The sequence below is a fragment of the Canis lupus genome, chromosome 20 (genome assembly GCF_048164855.1).
Source record: "Canis lupus baileyi chromosome 20, mCanLup2.hap1, whole genome shotgun sequence".
Taxonomy (NCBI): Eukaryota; Metazoa; Chordata; class Mammalia; order Carnivora; family Canidae; genus Canis; species Canis lupus.
This window is the reverse complement of record NC_132857.1, coordinates 50178166-50193490: the sequence shown is the minus strand read 5'-3', so window position 1 is coordinate 50193490 and position 15325 is coordinate 50178166. Positions and strand designations below refer to the sequence as shown.

Sequence of the window (15325 nt, the reverse complement as noted above, 5' to 3'; positions counted from 1 at the left end):
AGTCTTGTTTAGGGCAAAATTATTATTTTTTGCCTTCAACAAAAATGTATTTTCATTCCTTGGATTTTTCTTGCATATATGTTGCTTCCCTTATTTTATCAGTCTTAATTACATTTAGCAGAACTTCAACTCTTAGAAACCTTAGTCTCCCAGGAAGACTAAGTAGTAATCAGTTGTGAATTGTCACACCAGAATTCTTCAGATGGCAAATTTATGAGTCAGTTAAGTACAGAACATGTTAAACAACAGATTTAGTTTCTCTGCAATAACTCAAAAAGCACAAACCTAAATCCAGTAATCAATGCTGTAGCACTTTAACCTATTTGGAAAAGACCTAGATGTCCAATGAATTGAATCCTACTTACCATCCAAGCAAGACTTTAAAGTTTCAGTTTAATGAAGACTTTGAAAGCTATCTTAACAATTACTCATGAGAACTTCGAGACAATCATCATTTTAAAACATCTTTTTGCTAACAAATTACAGTGGAGATCACCCGAGCTTATTTGATCTTTAGCAAACCTCGATAGAATTAAAGTTTCATATTTAACGCTGATAACTTTAAAGACATTAAACCACCAAACTTAACTTAGTTTAAATATCGAATTATGTTCCACTTGGGTCCACTTTTAGAAGTCAATCAGTTTGTTCCCCATTGTCAATTTTTACCTGACACACTGGTGGGGAAATCTGAAGTGACTGGTGTATGGAGACTGCACCCGAGGTGGCGGTGGCGTAGAAGCAGGAGGAGCAGAGGGGGGGATAGAAGAGGCAAAATGCAGCCAAACAGAGAAAAACGTTCCTGGTTCTAACACTCATCCACTGCAAAGACCATGTTTTTCCACCAAGTGGAATTAGGCAGTCTTCAGAGAAGACAGGGAACTTTCTAGAAATTAAGGGAGTTTCAACAGCTGCTAGGGAATATTCCTTGAAGTCCCCATTCTGATATAGACTAACCATAGTTGGGCTCCAATTATAGCCATTAACATGGGAAATGAATGAGGGAGAAGCCCTCACCCCTCACCTTGTCCATTACAAAGAACAAAGACAGGTTGAGAAAATCAGCATCCCCCTTGCTAGGCACGCCTGTGTTTCTTCCAGGGCCCTGGGTTTACTCAGAAGAGGCCTCATTATCATCCAGTTTGTCAGGAGGGAGTTTACCAGCTAGACACGTTTGGGGAAACATTCTGTAAGAGGCCTCTAGGTCTGGGTCCTGATTTAGAGACCCCAAAGCCTGGATGGACATAAGGTACTTCTGTCTGCCCTGTTTCCTGCAGAAGAGATCTAACTGGTAAATCTCATCGAGCCATGCAGTGTCACAGGAGATCAGTCCTTTTCTAAATTTTGTAATCCAAATTGTTTCCAGAGGGTTAAAAGGCATCCCAAGGAAGAGTTTTAGGGAACTGAAAAAGAGACCTCGCTTTGCCATGAAGATCATATTCTTATTTTACCTTGCCTTGATGAACCCGCTATTTTTAACGCATGGAAAACACCAGAAAAGTTTTACATGGGGAAATTATCCAATTTTGCGGTACCCAGTCCAGGAGTCCTCACAGAGAATGGTTTGTTTCTCATTTCACAATCCTGGTAGGAGTCAGTTGCCCCTTACCTACTACAGAGAGGTGACTATGCAGGTGTCCCTGCATCTCACTCCCCTGTGAATCAAGGCACCTCCTGGTTTCCCTTCCTAAGGTGAAAGAGTGGCCTAACATCTTGGGTTGAGGAGGGATTGGGCCGGGGGAGTAGCCACTCTTACTCATCATCACCCTGACCCTCCTTGTCTCTTGGATTTTCCAAAAAATCCGGGGGCGGGGTGTGACCTCCACCCCCCCCCCCCCAGGGCCGGTCTCTATCCTTTTATGCACGTAGGAGACCTCTATGTCACTAATGGTAACCAAAGGGCAGGTTCAGAGGCTGTGCACTCCCCAGATGAACCTTAAAAGAAGCAGGAAATCTTTCCAATGACTTCATTCTTCAGAGCTCTCTTGATTTGAGCTCTCATCGTTTGGTCCTGTAAATTCGCTCACATTCCTAGCCCTGATCAGTCCAAACAATTATAAGCAAATTGCAATTATGCTTCCTTGCCTTACCCCTGGGCTTTTTTCTGCCCACATACCTAAGCTCCCATATGCAAGCATGGCCCTGTTGAGGGGTGCAGACCCACTCATCATAATTTCGTATTTTTGTTGTTGGAACAAGAAAGCCACAACTATATGACCCATTAAAGTCCCAGGTGCTAATGCCACCAGTCAAAGAATTGGCTGAGGGTTTGTTAATTCCCTCCTTAATGCCACAAGTATTCTAAAGGGAATAAATAGTCCAGGAAACGCTGGGCTCCCTCCAACTTATCATATAAAGAAATAGCTCCACCCCTGCTTTCCGATAACTTGGGTTTTAATTCCTGGCTGTGATTAAGCCTAAATTGTGCCTAACAGAATAACATATGTCTTACCAGGCAGCAAAAATAAAAGATTTTCCTCCTGAACTAGTTCTCACAAAAGACACTTTCAAATGAAAAAGTCTTATATTTATGTGGGCAACGTTCTTCCTGAAATGAATCCCTGATTAAAAGGGCATACTGGTCCTCGGAGATTGGAAGGGCCCTACTATAGGTAAATCCCTGAGTCGAGAGAAAGCCATTTAAAAAAAGTCAATGAACAGACAATATATCTGGGTAGGGTTAGGCCAACATTCCCTTCTTTTTGGGAAGGCCAATTGACCAAACCCTCTTCCAGAAACCTGTCTCCTGAGACAGATGGCCACAATATCGCCTTTAACTGGCTAAGAGGTGCCTGGTTGTTCTATTTGTTAAAAGAAGAGGTTATCCAAGGGTGAGACCTCTCACATGATAGAAAGAAAGAAAGAAAGAAAGAAAGAAAGAAAGAAAGAAAGAAAGAAGGAAGGAAGGAAGGAAGGAAGGAAGGAAGGAAGGAAGGAAGGAAGGAAGGAAGGAAGGAAGGAAGGAAGGAAGGAAGGAAGGAAGGAAGGAAGGAAGGAAGGAAGAAAGAAAGAAAGAAAGAAAGAAAGAAAGAAAGAAAGAAAGAATGAAAGAGAGTCCCCTTTTACTCAGCCTTCCATGGGAGTGATCTTGGGTTTCAGGACCAAAATGAAGTGGGAGAGCCAGGTTCTTGTCTCACCAAGAAAGATGAATCTCACACAGGAAAGCCAGTAAAGTGATAGAGAAGTTGATGAGGCAGGGATACAAAAAAAGAGTCCCAACAGGGTTGCCACTGATGAGGGCCTTTAGGGTTGGTCTTTATCGAAAGCTAACCAGAGAACTTAAATCTTTTTGACTTCTCTACTGGTGGCACCATTGATCAAGGACTAGTGATAAGCTTACTTCTCTTCTGTTGACCACAGGAGACTGTCATAAATAAGACTCCCCCTGGGACACCTAGGGCAGGGTGGTCTGGAGTGTTCCCTTATTGATGGTTTCCTTACACCTCCACATTTTGGGAATTTCTGTGAGGCTGATCTCATAGCCCCCTACCTCTCTCTCTCCCTATCTAGCCCCTCCTGTGTCTTAATATAAAATCATGCTTCTTTAAACCAAAAGTAATACTTGAAAACTCTATTTTTTTTGAAAACTATTTTTTTAAACTTCCAAGACTAAACAGTCCACTTGTATACCTGTAACACATAGTAGTATCGCTACTAAAATGTAGCTTTTTTTTGAGGCTAGAAATTAAAATGATTATAAATTCAGTTTTTAAATACTACAAGCTGTAAACTAAATAGAAGTGTATAAAACGTTGAGTATACTCATGATGACATTTTAATAGATAAATAAACTTGGCAATCATCAAAGCCAACATTACATCTTGACCTATTTTCTAGCAATTTCATCTACCATATTCTAGCTCAATTTTATTATTCTAGTAAATATCCCAGTAAGCATAAGGCAAAACACAAAATAGGTGAGAGAACTTCAACTCTCAAGAAGTTTCCATTAAATGAGGAAGGCAAATACATTTGAAATATGGAAGAAACTGAAACGAAGAATCAAGGTGGGAGTGACTAAGTGTGCTGTGGCAAACTTGTGGCAGGAAGCTCTGAACCAGATTGTTCTTAATTCTTTAGGAATCCAAAAACTACCCCAAAGATGGAGGAAAGGACTGACCATGTATTTTTTGTATAGTGCAAACTGTGCTTGAGTCTACACTCTGAAATTCAGTAAGCAGGCAGTAGGGACTGGAAAACCTGCTTTCAGAGGTGAAGGGTAGCAGAACATGTCACCCTGAAATATGTCCCCGTCGTATATTGATTCTGTTGAGCTGTAGACCCATGAAAACCAGCAAGTGCAGCAAGAAGCTGCCTTTGAATTCTGCTATCTGCCTGAAGACAGATCTTTCAAAAGGAACTCAGTTGACATTAATCACCTCCCCAAGAGTTTCATCAACCAGGGAAGATGGAGTCTTGTCACAGGAGAGGAGACTACAAGTCAACACCACACCCAGATGGGCTTTTCACAATCTATCTTATCTTTGGTCTTCTAAAGGCTCTTTCCTCTTTCCAAAAAATCATTTATTCTCCCCTAAGTGGCCCACTTCCTCCTCCCCCTCCTTATTAAGATAGGATTTAAGCCTGAATTCTAAGTCATTGTGGGGAATTCCTTTGTCCCTGATGTGTCTCCCATGTGTATAAGAGCTATACATGCTAATAAGCCTGTGCATTTTTTTTTCTTTTGCTAATCTGTTTTTTATCACAGGGGTCTCAGTTAAGAACTCAAAAGAGTGTGGGGAAAATGATTTTTTTTTCTCCCTAAGAGAGCACTGGGGTTACAGAAGGAAAGGATGCCTATTTTTAGCTTTTGTTGATTTTCATGATGTGAATATTCCCTGTGGTCCATTTCTTGGCATCAACAAAATCCTTAATATTTAATGACTGGCTTTCATTGCCTGCTCTGTGCCAATTCCAGGTCACCGTTGGTTATGAGACTACATGTATTATAAGCTGATAAAGCCTGTAAAAGTAAAAGTAAAGGGGTGGCAATATGTACCTTAAAGGATGGCTGTGAAAAATAACTGAGAAAACATGTGAAAGAGATTGGTGCATAGCACCCCTTTTCTGACTCTTCCCTAAATCTAATGCTAAAACTCCCTGCATAGGCATGTGGGGTACAATGCAACTTTTGAACTAATATTTTGATTACCGTGTGAACTGAGATGAGGGAAGAGGACTTTCTTGGAGAATAAATAGAGACTGTAAGAGCTAAGGAGGAAGAGAAGGGCAATTGCTAGTTATTATTATTCATATTATTATTAGATAGCCTGCAGCTTGCCTGTTTCTTGACTTCCAATATAAATGCTAAAGACAAAAATCATTATCATTAAATGGTAGTTAAAGGCAGATACTTGGATCCTTTTTTTATTTTAATCACATAGAGCTCCATGGCCTTGCTGATAGCACAATACATCTTATTACATTTAGGTAGTAAAATTCTATGTTCTGCCTCAGAGAATTTATATCTTAGAATATTAGGCCACCTACTTCTCACTCTGGTAGACACTGTGGTAATAATCTTTAAGAGTATGTTTCTTCCTGCAATGCTTTTGGCATCTCCCCCACCTTTAAAATATCACACACAGAGTCTGCTTCTTTCTTTTTTGTCAGTCCACTAGCCTGGGGTGGTGAAATGTATTTAGGAAGTTGTTACCCCAATAAACTCAAACTAAAGTGGCCTGTCTTTATAAAGAGTGGATTACAGTGCAGTTTTAAGCATATGTATCAGAGTGAAGAAAAAGATTACATTGCTCTCATTCAAAACTGCCTAAAATACTCGCTGCATAGTTGCAATCTTCTTTTGCAAGTTCTGGAAAGGAATAGGGCATGGCAGACAGTTCTCAGGACCCCGGCATAAATCATTCCCCTAGAGAGGTGTTCTCGGAGATGCCTATGGAGTGCTAGCTGCTCACGAAATTAGATTTCAGGATGTAAAATCTAATTAGGAAGTTAATGGAGGATCCTCTTTGAGACAGGACTTTGCTGTAACCATCCTACAACATATGAAGTAGCCAGAATTATAAAGCTCCTCCCTGCACCACTCATAGGGAAATACATGAGACATCATAGTCTTCCTTAATGTCACCATTTTTAAAGAAATCTGTGACCCATAAGGAAATAAATAAGACATCACAATCTTCCTCAAGCTGAAGGACCTGAAAAACAGCAAGTGTAGGGACAAGCTTCCTCTGAACTTCCTCAACTGGCTGAAGACAGATCCTCCAAAGGAACTCAACTATCATCAATCCCTCCCCAGGAATTTCAGCAACCAGAAAAGATTGACACCTCATCCAGAAGACTTTGTCACAACCTATCACATCTCCTACCTGTTCGTCCAAGTGCCTTTCATCCTTCCTAAAAATCTTTTATTCTCCTGGAAATGACCTACAGGATCCTCCCCTTCCCCTACTAGGATGACCCATCAGCTCTCAAATCTCACCGATCTTTTTGGCGTTTCCTGTTTTTCCCACTTGGAATGCCCTCATGCCCATAATATTAATAAGGAGTACACCTTTTTTTTTTTTTTTTTTTTTTTAATAAGAAACACAGAAACTGAATGAGACTGCAGTGTCTGCGGGACCAGCACCCTCTCTGCACACATTGCCCTGTCAAGTCACTCACCATCCACAAACCACACAGTTTTCTCCTAATATGTAATTCAGCGGACTCTTTTCTTTCTTTCTTTTTTTATGGTTTTATTGATTTAGTTGAGAGACAGAGACAAAGCAAGAGAGAGCACAAGCAGGGAGGAGAGGGAGAAGCAGGCTCCACACTGAGCAGGGAGCCCAATGCTGGGCTTCATCCAAGGACCCTGAAATCGTGACCTGAGCAGAAGGCAGTCACTTAACTGACTGAGCCACCCAGGAGCCCCTAGACTATTTTCTTCTTAAATAAACCTCCTGAAAGTGTCACACTGGTCTTAGAAGAATCCCTATAAAGATATAACTGGGTCAAGTTTTGGCTCCTTATGAAAAAGAAAGAAAACCATTTATCTGATATATATGACAACACAGAAGACTTAAAATATTGTGATTACATCTTAGGGACATAATATACATTTCTCAACTTACAATGTGCTCTTCGGGATGGATATATTTTCTCTTCTAGCTGAACTTTCCCCACTGTGATTATTAACCCATGTTATTTTCCTTTAAATAATCTGGGCCATTAATGAATCTATAACATATAAATGTGCAATATTAAATGTTCTAAAAAAATTCTGGCAGACCCACAGGCCCCATATTAATGCTGTTTATTATTGTTATAGCCCCAGTTGGCTGGTAATTAATTATCACACATCAAATGAGTCAAGTCACCATAAAATTTTTCTACTTCAGAATGTTAAAAATATCTAAATATTGTTATTTCACAAAACAAATTATCCCAAGTAAACCAATCTACTTTAGAAATTAAATACAGTCGGGGATCCCTGGGTGGCGCAGCAGTTTGGCGCCTGCCTTTGGCCCAGGGCGTGATCCTGGAGACCCGGGATCGAATCCCACATCGGGCTCCCGGTGCATGGAGCCTGCTTCTCCCTCTGCCTATGTCTCTGCCTCTCTCTCTCTCTCTCTCTCTCTCTCTGTGACTATCATAAATTTAAAAAAAGTCTTTAAAAAAAAAAAGAAATTAAATACAGTCGAAAATAACAATAAGCACTTAAAACCCACAGTACTTTATTTTCATTGCTTTGTGTTGAATAACTTAAAGTCTAAGAAGAAATCATTTAGGTCCAAAAATATTTCTAAGTATGCCTCTCCTCTTGACTTTTCCTTTAGCATAAGTAATCAAAGGTGGTAGCTGTATGAATCAAAAAGTTGGGCTCCCCAATGGACAGTAATGGTTTATTTTGTATATAGGTAGGTAGCATGTCTGTGATAGGACATTGAAGACAGAGACATGGCCAATAACAGCCTGAGCCAAGTGCTATTTCCTACCTTATATGGCATGAATGGCCATTCAGACTTGGTATCAATATCCCAGAACAATATCTATCTCACTTAGTCAAAAGTACTGTGATTTTTATGTTTTTGTTAAGATTATAAATTTCTAATATTTTTTTTCTGTTGAGCGAATAATTTCAGTTTGCATGAGAGTACTTAGTACTGTGTAGCTCTCTTGGACTCAGTCCTTCTTGAAAGCGACTGGTCAAAAAGAGAGGAAGGCACTGGTCTGATTTGGGTATCAGCTAAGAAGCAGGGCAGAAGTAGCACCAGAGAAGGTGAACAGGAGCAGGTAATCAGGAAAGCTCACCACAATAATGGGAGGCCCTGCATCTAGAAGCAAACCAAACATATGCAAGGATATTTAGTACAAAAACAAAAGCAATAGTCAGAAACAGAAATAAAGGGACCAACAGCCCACCATAGTGGCAAGATTACCTCAACCTGAAAGCATGTGAACAAAGTACAGCCTACGAGAGACACGTTCCTTAAGGAGAGTCTCCTGAAGATCCAGTCGCCATTAATCCACTCACAGACAGAAGGTGACTCAACACCAGGAGGTGCAAATTCAGATGCCATCAAGCTCCCACTCAGGGAGCTTTCAGGCAGGAGGGATATGCCCATTATCATCAGAATGAAAAGGTCCAATAGAACGTCCTATACTTCCTAATGAAGCCCTAAAACTGCCCCCTCTAGTTAAATTGGTATATAAACTCTTACCCCTAGCTATCCAGTGAATTCAGCGCCCATGAGAGAAATTTCTGTTAATCTCTCTCTTAGCAATTAATCCATAGGCCTTCAACCAATACGAAAAGTTTTCCTCACAACATAACCTTAGCTGAAAAAGGCCAGGGTAAAATTTTAAGCTAAATATTTAGAACCAAGGAAATAATGAACAAGCGCTTTGAGATCAAAGATGGGCGGTGGAATGGGCCACAACACGATTTTGACTATGCCCCTTAAACACCAATGATGTCACCAGAGAGACACGGGGCATGACAGTGACTGGGCCACCATGACAGAAAGCAAGAAGACTAAATAAAACAAAGCAAAGACAAAATAAAGCTAGCTAGCTACCTAACCTTTTTCTCAGAAGTCTTTTAAATGTAGTTTACATTGCTTGAAGCATTAATATGCACCTCTTTTCTGAATCATCTGTCTGGTGGAAAAATAGGCAGAAGGGTTTAAGATTATGTGATTTTCCATTGTCACAAGGTAAAACATAAAATTCAAAGTTAACGACAATAGAAAGGTGTTATGACAGAAAGGCACTTTCCTGGAATATAACTTTAAAGTCTTGAAAATAATCAACCAGTCTCCTAATAAAGTAGGGTAATCACAAAGAGATGAATAGGAGGAGAGCAGGGCAGCATCTTTTTTTAAATGCCTAAAGGATAAAAATGCACAGCCTTGCTGAATGAATATCCAAGAGGCAAGGACATTCTCTAAAGTTCAAATTCAATCTAATTCTCTGCTCTCTTTTATATTAAGGCCAAAATGAATATTAACCATTTTTATTAAGTATGACCCTCATTTTTTAAGTACTAAAACCTGCTAGTGCAAAATGCTTCCAAATGTGGTGATATTTATTTTTCAATTTATGCATACAAGTTATGCAGATACAGTTATAACAGGCTTAATAAATTATATAGACCTGTAGGATTTTTACATTGAGTTGTGAATTTATATTCTTAACCACTGAAATTAAGAACTTTGCAGTGTTATCCTATGCCTGTGGTAGTAATCATTAGCACAGTCAGTGTAAAATAAACTTTTAAAAAGAGGTACTCTGCCCAATAGGAAAGAACAGCGGCATGAAAACTGAAGAAAGAAGACATTAGAGTTTGTATGAGAGCCAAGTGTCTGGTCAGAGTTCTGATTTATTTATTTATTTATTTATTTATTTTTTTAATTTTTATTTATGATAGTCACAGAGAGAGAGAGAGAGAGAGAGGCAGAGACATAGGCAGAGGGAGAAGCAGGCTCCATGCACTGGGAGCCCGACGTGGGACTCGATCCTGGGTCTCCAGAATCACGCCCTGGGCCAAAGGCAGGCGCCAAACCGCTGCGCCACCCAGGGATCCCCAGAGTTCTGATTTAGTTTCATTTCCCTGCATTTTTTTTTTTTCTCACCTTCAAGTTTGACTTCCTCCTCATATCTATTTTCAGATTTTAATAATCAGAAATTCAAGCATGAATTCAAGTATTAACATACAGAGTATGTTAATTCAAGTATTAACATAAGAGTTCATTTGTTTCAGGTGTACAATGCAGTGACTCAACAATTCTATACATTACTCAGAGCTCATCCTGGTAAGTGTACTCTTAATCCCCTCTACTTATCTCACTCATCCCCCCACCACCTCCCTTCTGGTAACCATCAGTTTATTCTCTTCGGTTAAGAGTCTTGTTTTTTTGGTCTTTTTTTGGTCTTTGTTCCTTTGTTTCTTAAATACCACAAATGAGTGAAATCATATGGTATTTCTCTGATGGACTTCTTTCACTTTCAGCATTATACTATCTAGATTCATCCACGTTGTTGCAAATGGCAAGATTTCCTTCTTTCTTTACGTCTGAGTAATATACATATATATATATGCACTACATCTTCTCTATCCATTCCTCTATGGATAGACACATGGGTTGCTTCCATATCTTAGCTATTGTATACAATGCTGCAATAAACTGAGCCGTGCATACAGCTTTTCAAATTAATGCTTTTGTTTTGTCTGGGCAAATATCCAAGTGGAATTACTGGATCATATGGTAATTCTATTTTTAATTTTTTGAGGAACGTACATACTGTTTTCCACAATGGCTACACGTGTCTGCATTCCCATCAGCAGTGCACAAGGGTCTTTTTTCTCCACATCCTTGCCAACGCTTGTTATCTCTTGTGTTTTTATTTTTGCAATTCGAACAGGTCTGAGGTAGTATCTCACTATGGTTTTGATTTGCATCTCCCTGATGATTAGTGATGTTGAGCACCTTTTTATCTGTCTTATTTTTAAATTTTTAAATATTAATTTTTTAAATAGCTAAAGTATTTTCAAAATATTTTTAGTTGCAGCTTTATTAGTAACTACAGAGGAAGGGGAAAGAACATAAGACTAGGTTATGTTCCTAAAGGGATTTATAATATGAAGCTAATGAAAATAGATACCTCTAAACTGCCTACCCTGCAGCAGTGATTATTAATACAATGGGCAGTTGGGGAGAGATCACCTGCATGGTTGAGAAGGTTGAGATTAAGGAAGGTAAGCATCCTGGGAAGCAGCAAGTGTGGGGGTCTTCTTAGGCAGAAGAGTAAATGTAGAACAGAAGACATGGAGAAGAAAACAGATTAAGATTTCAGATTCTTGCATGCTTGGAGCAAACCTGTTCAGCTAAGGCCAAATGAAGCATGTTCTCAGCAAACTCGGTTTGGGGAGGGTAGTACCCTCTACTCCACTAACCTTTTTTTGCCCCCCGTCAACAATTTTTATTTTCTTATTTATAAAAATTAGTGTGATAAAGTTTAGCAAAAACTACTCATGAAACACCGAATTAAATTCTAAATATTAACTCCCTTATTAGTCATTAAATAAATAAAATGAAATGATTACATATGATTTAGATGTATCAACTTGGGAGAGGAACTTATTTTTTTCTAATATTGTGAAAGTTTTACTTTTGACTGTCACTAACTTTCCATATGACCTTATTTACTGATCCTCAATTATTGTCATCAGTAAAATGAGAGTATTGAATGATGTGATTCTTAAGGTTCCTCTGTATCCGAAATAGACTCCAAGGAGTCTATTGTACACCTTTCCAAATATTAGATAACCTAGTGTGATTTTTAAAGTTCTTAATGATTTGAAGGGATACATGCAAACCAATGTTCATAACAGCATTAGCAACAGTAGCCAAATTATGGAAAGAACCAAAATGTCCATTGACTGATGCATGAATAAAGAAGATGTGATATATATATATATATATATATATATATATTATATTATATATTCCATTTTATATATGTATATATATAATGAATTAAAAGGAATGAAAAGGATGAAATCTTGCCATTTGCAAAGAAGTGGATGGAACTAGAGAGTATTATGCTAAACAAAATAAGTCAGAGAAAGAAAATTCCATATGATTTTATTCATATGTAGAATTTAAGAAACAAAACAAATGAAGAAGAGAGGAAAGAAAAAGAGAGGCAAACCAAGAAACAGACTCTTAACTGTAGAGAACAAATCAAGGGTTGATCAAGGGAGGTGGGCAGGGGATGGGCTAGATGGGTGATGGGTATTAAGGAGTGCATTTGTTGTGATGAGCATTGGGTGCTGAATGTAAGTGATGAATCATTAAATTCTATACAAGAAACCAATATCGCACCGTATGTTAACTAACTGAAATTTAAATAAAAAGTTGGAGAAAAAAAAGAAAGTTTTGTATGAGATGTCAAATGATAGCTTTTGAAATAATACTTACATTTTGGCCCACTTATCGAGTTCTTCTTCCAGATATGTTTTAACCAGTTTTGGTTGAAGGCCAAGAGAATTTCCCGAGAAATAGATGGCATTTTCATCCTTATTCACTAAAGATAAATCAACTGAAACAGAGAGAAATGAAATGCTTATTCAATTAATTAATCTTCTTCCATTTGGCATTGTTAATTCAGTACAAATAATTAATATAATTAACTCCAATAAGGATAATAAATAACATAATTCTTCCCAGGGATAATATCAAGTTCTCAGAAAAATAATTAATCTTTCACATTTATATTTTAAAATACAATTTACATTTATAAAAACTATTGTTGAGATCTCTTATTTATTGTGCTCCATAAGGAAATCTAAATTAGCATCTCTTCCCAATCATAAATAGATAAGGGCAATAGAAAAAAAGTTAAAAATAGAATTTTTATAGTAAATGTATCATCAGCCCATCCAGAGATGCTAGGTTACAAGAGTCTTGGCACAAACTAACCTGCAATAACTGGTGGTGTAGAAAAGGCAAATAAAACATATCTAAATGAGTATTTACATATCTGAAGTAGAGATATTAGATTTATACATTTTTTCACTCTACATATCTATATCCATATCTATCTATATCTATCTATATCCATATATAGACAGGCAAATTGTTCTCTATATCTATGTCTTATTCAAATAAATTGGGATTTTAGTAATTTGTCTACCTCACAACTCTCCCTTGATAGCAACAAATGCAGTTTTATTAGCAATCCAATCCATGTTTGAAGACTAAACATGTTCTGTGCATGTCAGCCCCATCAATGACCCAGCATGAGGAGCCAATCAGCCATATCTCTGCTCCCATTGTCTCGTCTTGTTCTTTCATTGCTGATGCTTTTATAAATACACAGTGAGCTGCTTATACTTAGTCTTTTTTAAAGTGTGTTTAATGTGAGAGAAAAGCAAAATTGTAAACTAAATTATCTTGTCTCAGGCCAGGCAAAAGTATGGTTCCCCGTCTCTTTTCACTACATTCCTCTTACTTGATTGAGTTGCATGTTTAAAAAGTCTCAATGCACATCAAATGGCATTAGAAGAGAATTCAATTAGCATTATGTCACATGGCACAATAGAGTATCCAGAAAATGTATTTTATAAGACCCCACAAGAATAAAGAGATAGCCTACCACACTCCAACTCAGTCGCATTGGATCTATACAACATGAAAGTCTTTGGGAGTAGGCTTCTCTTGTGCCAGACAAATAAATAAGTTTGTTATTAAAAACTAATGTTCTTGGCAGTGATGGGATGCATGACTACACCGACAACACCAAAATGTGGCACCTTGGCATATCTTAAGCTGAGGGAATTTGAGAAATATCATGTGCAAGGACTTTCTGACTGTCCTGTAAGCAGGACTGTTGGTTGTTGACCAGCACTTCTTTCCCTATTTCCTATGTGACAAGGATGGAAAAGTAAGTTGGACATGGCATCCGCAAATTGTGATCAGCTTCTGGATCTTCTTCAGTTACAGGATTCTTTATGTATTCCCTGAATATCTAGGAGTTATTCTGTATTTGTGCCAAGAGGACACCATTGGTTAATATAGCCAGTATTTGCTGGACCTTGGGGTCAGGCAGGACTCATCCTGAAAGTTGTCATGTCAATTGTTATTGATTATTACATCAAGTATTACTGATCATCATCTATCCACTGCTTCTTTAGGCTAGAGTCCAAGTCTACAGTCTTCTGGAATATACCCATGACAAAGGGTGGACTCTGGATAAAACATACTTTCTAGTCTTTCAGTGCCTGGCTTGGCTGTTATACATTTTGTGGATTCTGGTATTAATATTCCATCAGAAAGTTTCATGACCTTTCTGAAAACATTCATTGTCTTCCAAAGTCTAGTCAAGATTGATATAAACCATAGCACCTGGGTGGCTCAGTGGTTGAGCATCTGTCTTTGGCTCAGGTAATGATCCTGGGGTCCTAGGACTGAGTCCCACATCAGACTCTCGACAGGAAACCTGCTTCTCCCTCTGCCTATGTCTCTGCCTCTTTCTGTGTTTCTTATGAATAAATAAATAAAATATTTTTAAAAAATCAACATAAACCATTCATTCTTGTTCCTTGGGACATTCTTTTTTTTTTTTTTTTTTAAGATTTTATTCATTTATTTGAGAGAGAGAGAGAGGGAGAGAGAGCACAAGCGGGGGGAGGAACAGAGGGAGAGAGAGAAGCAGACTCCCCACTGAGCAGGGAGCCTGCCCAGGGGTCCATCCCAGGACCTTGGGATCATGACCTGAGCCAAAGGCAGATGCTTAACTGACTGAGCCATCCAGGTGCCTCAGGACATTCTCTGTCTTTTGACATTTTTTATCATATTGAGGATTTGATGTTCTGCCAAAATATATATGCTTTAGGAGCTTACTGTAACCTCTCCCTTTTCAAAATAAACTTTTGTTTTATTAACACATGTCATTTTGATGGATCCCAAATCTTGGTTATGTCACAATGCCTCAAGACTGTAACCAACTTTTTTTTTTTTTTTTCTTCAAGTTTTCATCTTTTAGTGTTTGTGGGCTTTTTTTTTTTTTTTCAGGAAGATCTTCCTCCATTAGATTTGGCTCCATCCTATTTTAGGGATGAAAATGTAAATAAAGTGTCTCAGTGTCTTCCTCTTGATCCATACTCTCCTAGTCTACTATTCTGAGAAAACACTGAGGTGTCATTATTGAGGCATCCTGTGATTTTGTGTCCAGACCAAACTATTTGTTGCATTTGCTCAATTGGTCCCCTTGTAGGCAGCACCCAGAAACAATGATTTTTTTCTAGTCACAGGGCAAGGCAAGCTTTTTCTGCAAAAAGCCTGAAAGTAAATATTTGTGGCCTGTACAATCTGTTGCA

At 38.4% G+C, this 15325-nt stretch overlaps 1 protein-coding gene across 2 annotated transcripts in view; it reads right to left on the bottom strand.

The window, feature by feature from the left end:
- KYNU (kynureninase) overlaps positions 1 to 15325 on the bottom strand; it is a 128844-nt gene that overhangs the window by 78973 nt on the left and 34546 nt on the right. For both annotated transcript variants that reach the window (XM_072789064.1, XM_072789065.1), the window contains exon 3: positions 12426 to 12546. In XM_072789064.1, coding sequence (XP_072645165.1) covers positions 12426 to 12546 — 121 coding nt within the window. The remainder of the gene's footprint in view (positions 1 to 12425; positions 12547 to 15325) is intronic.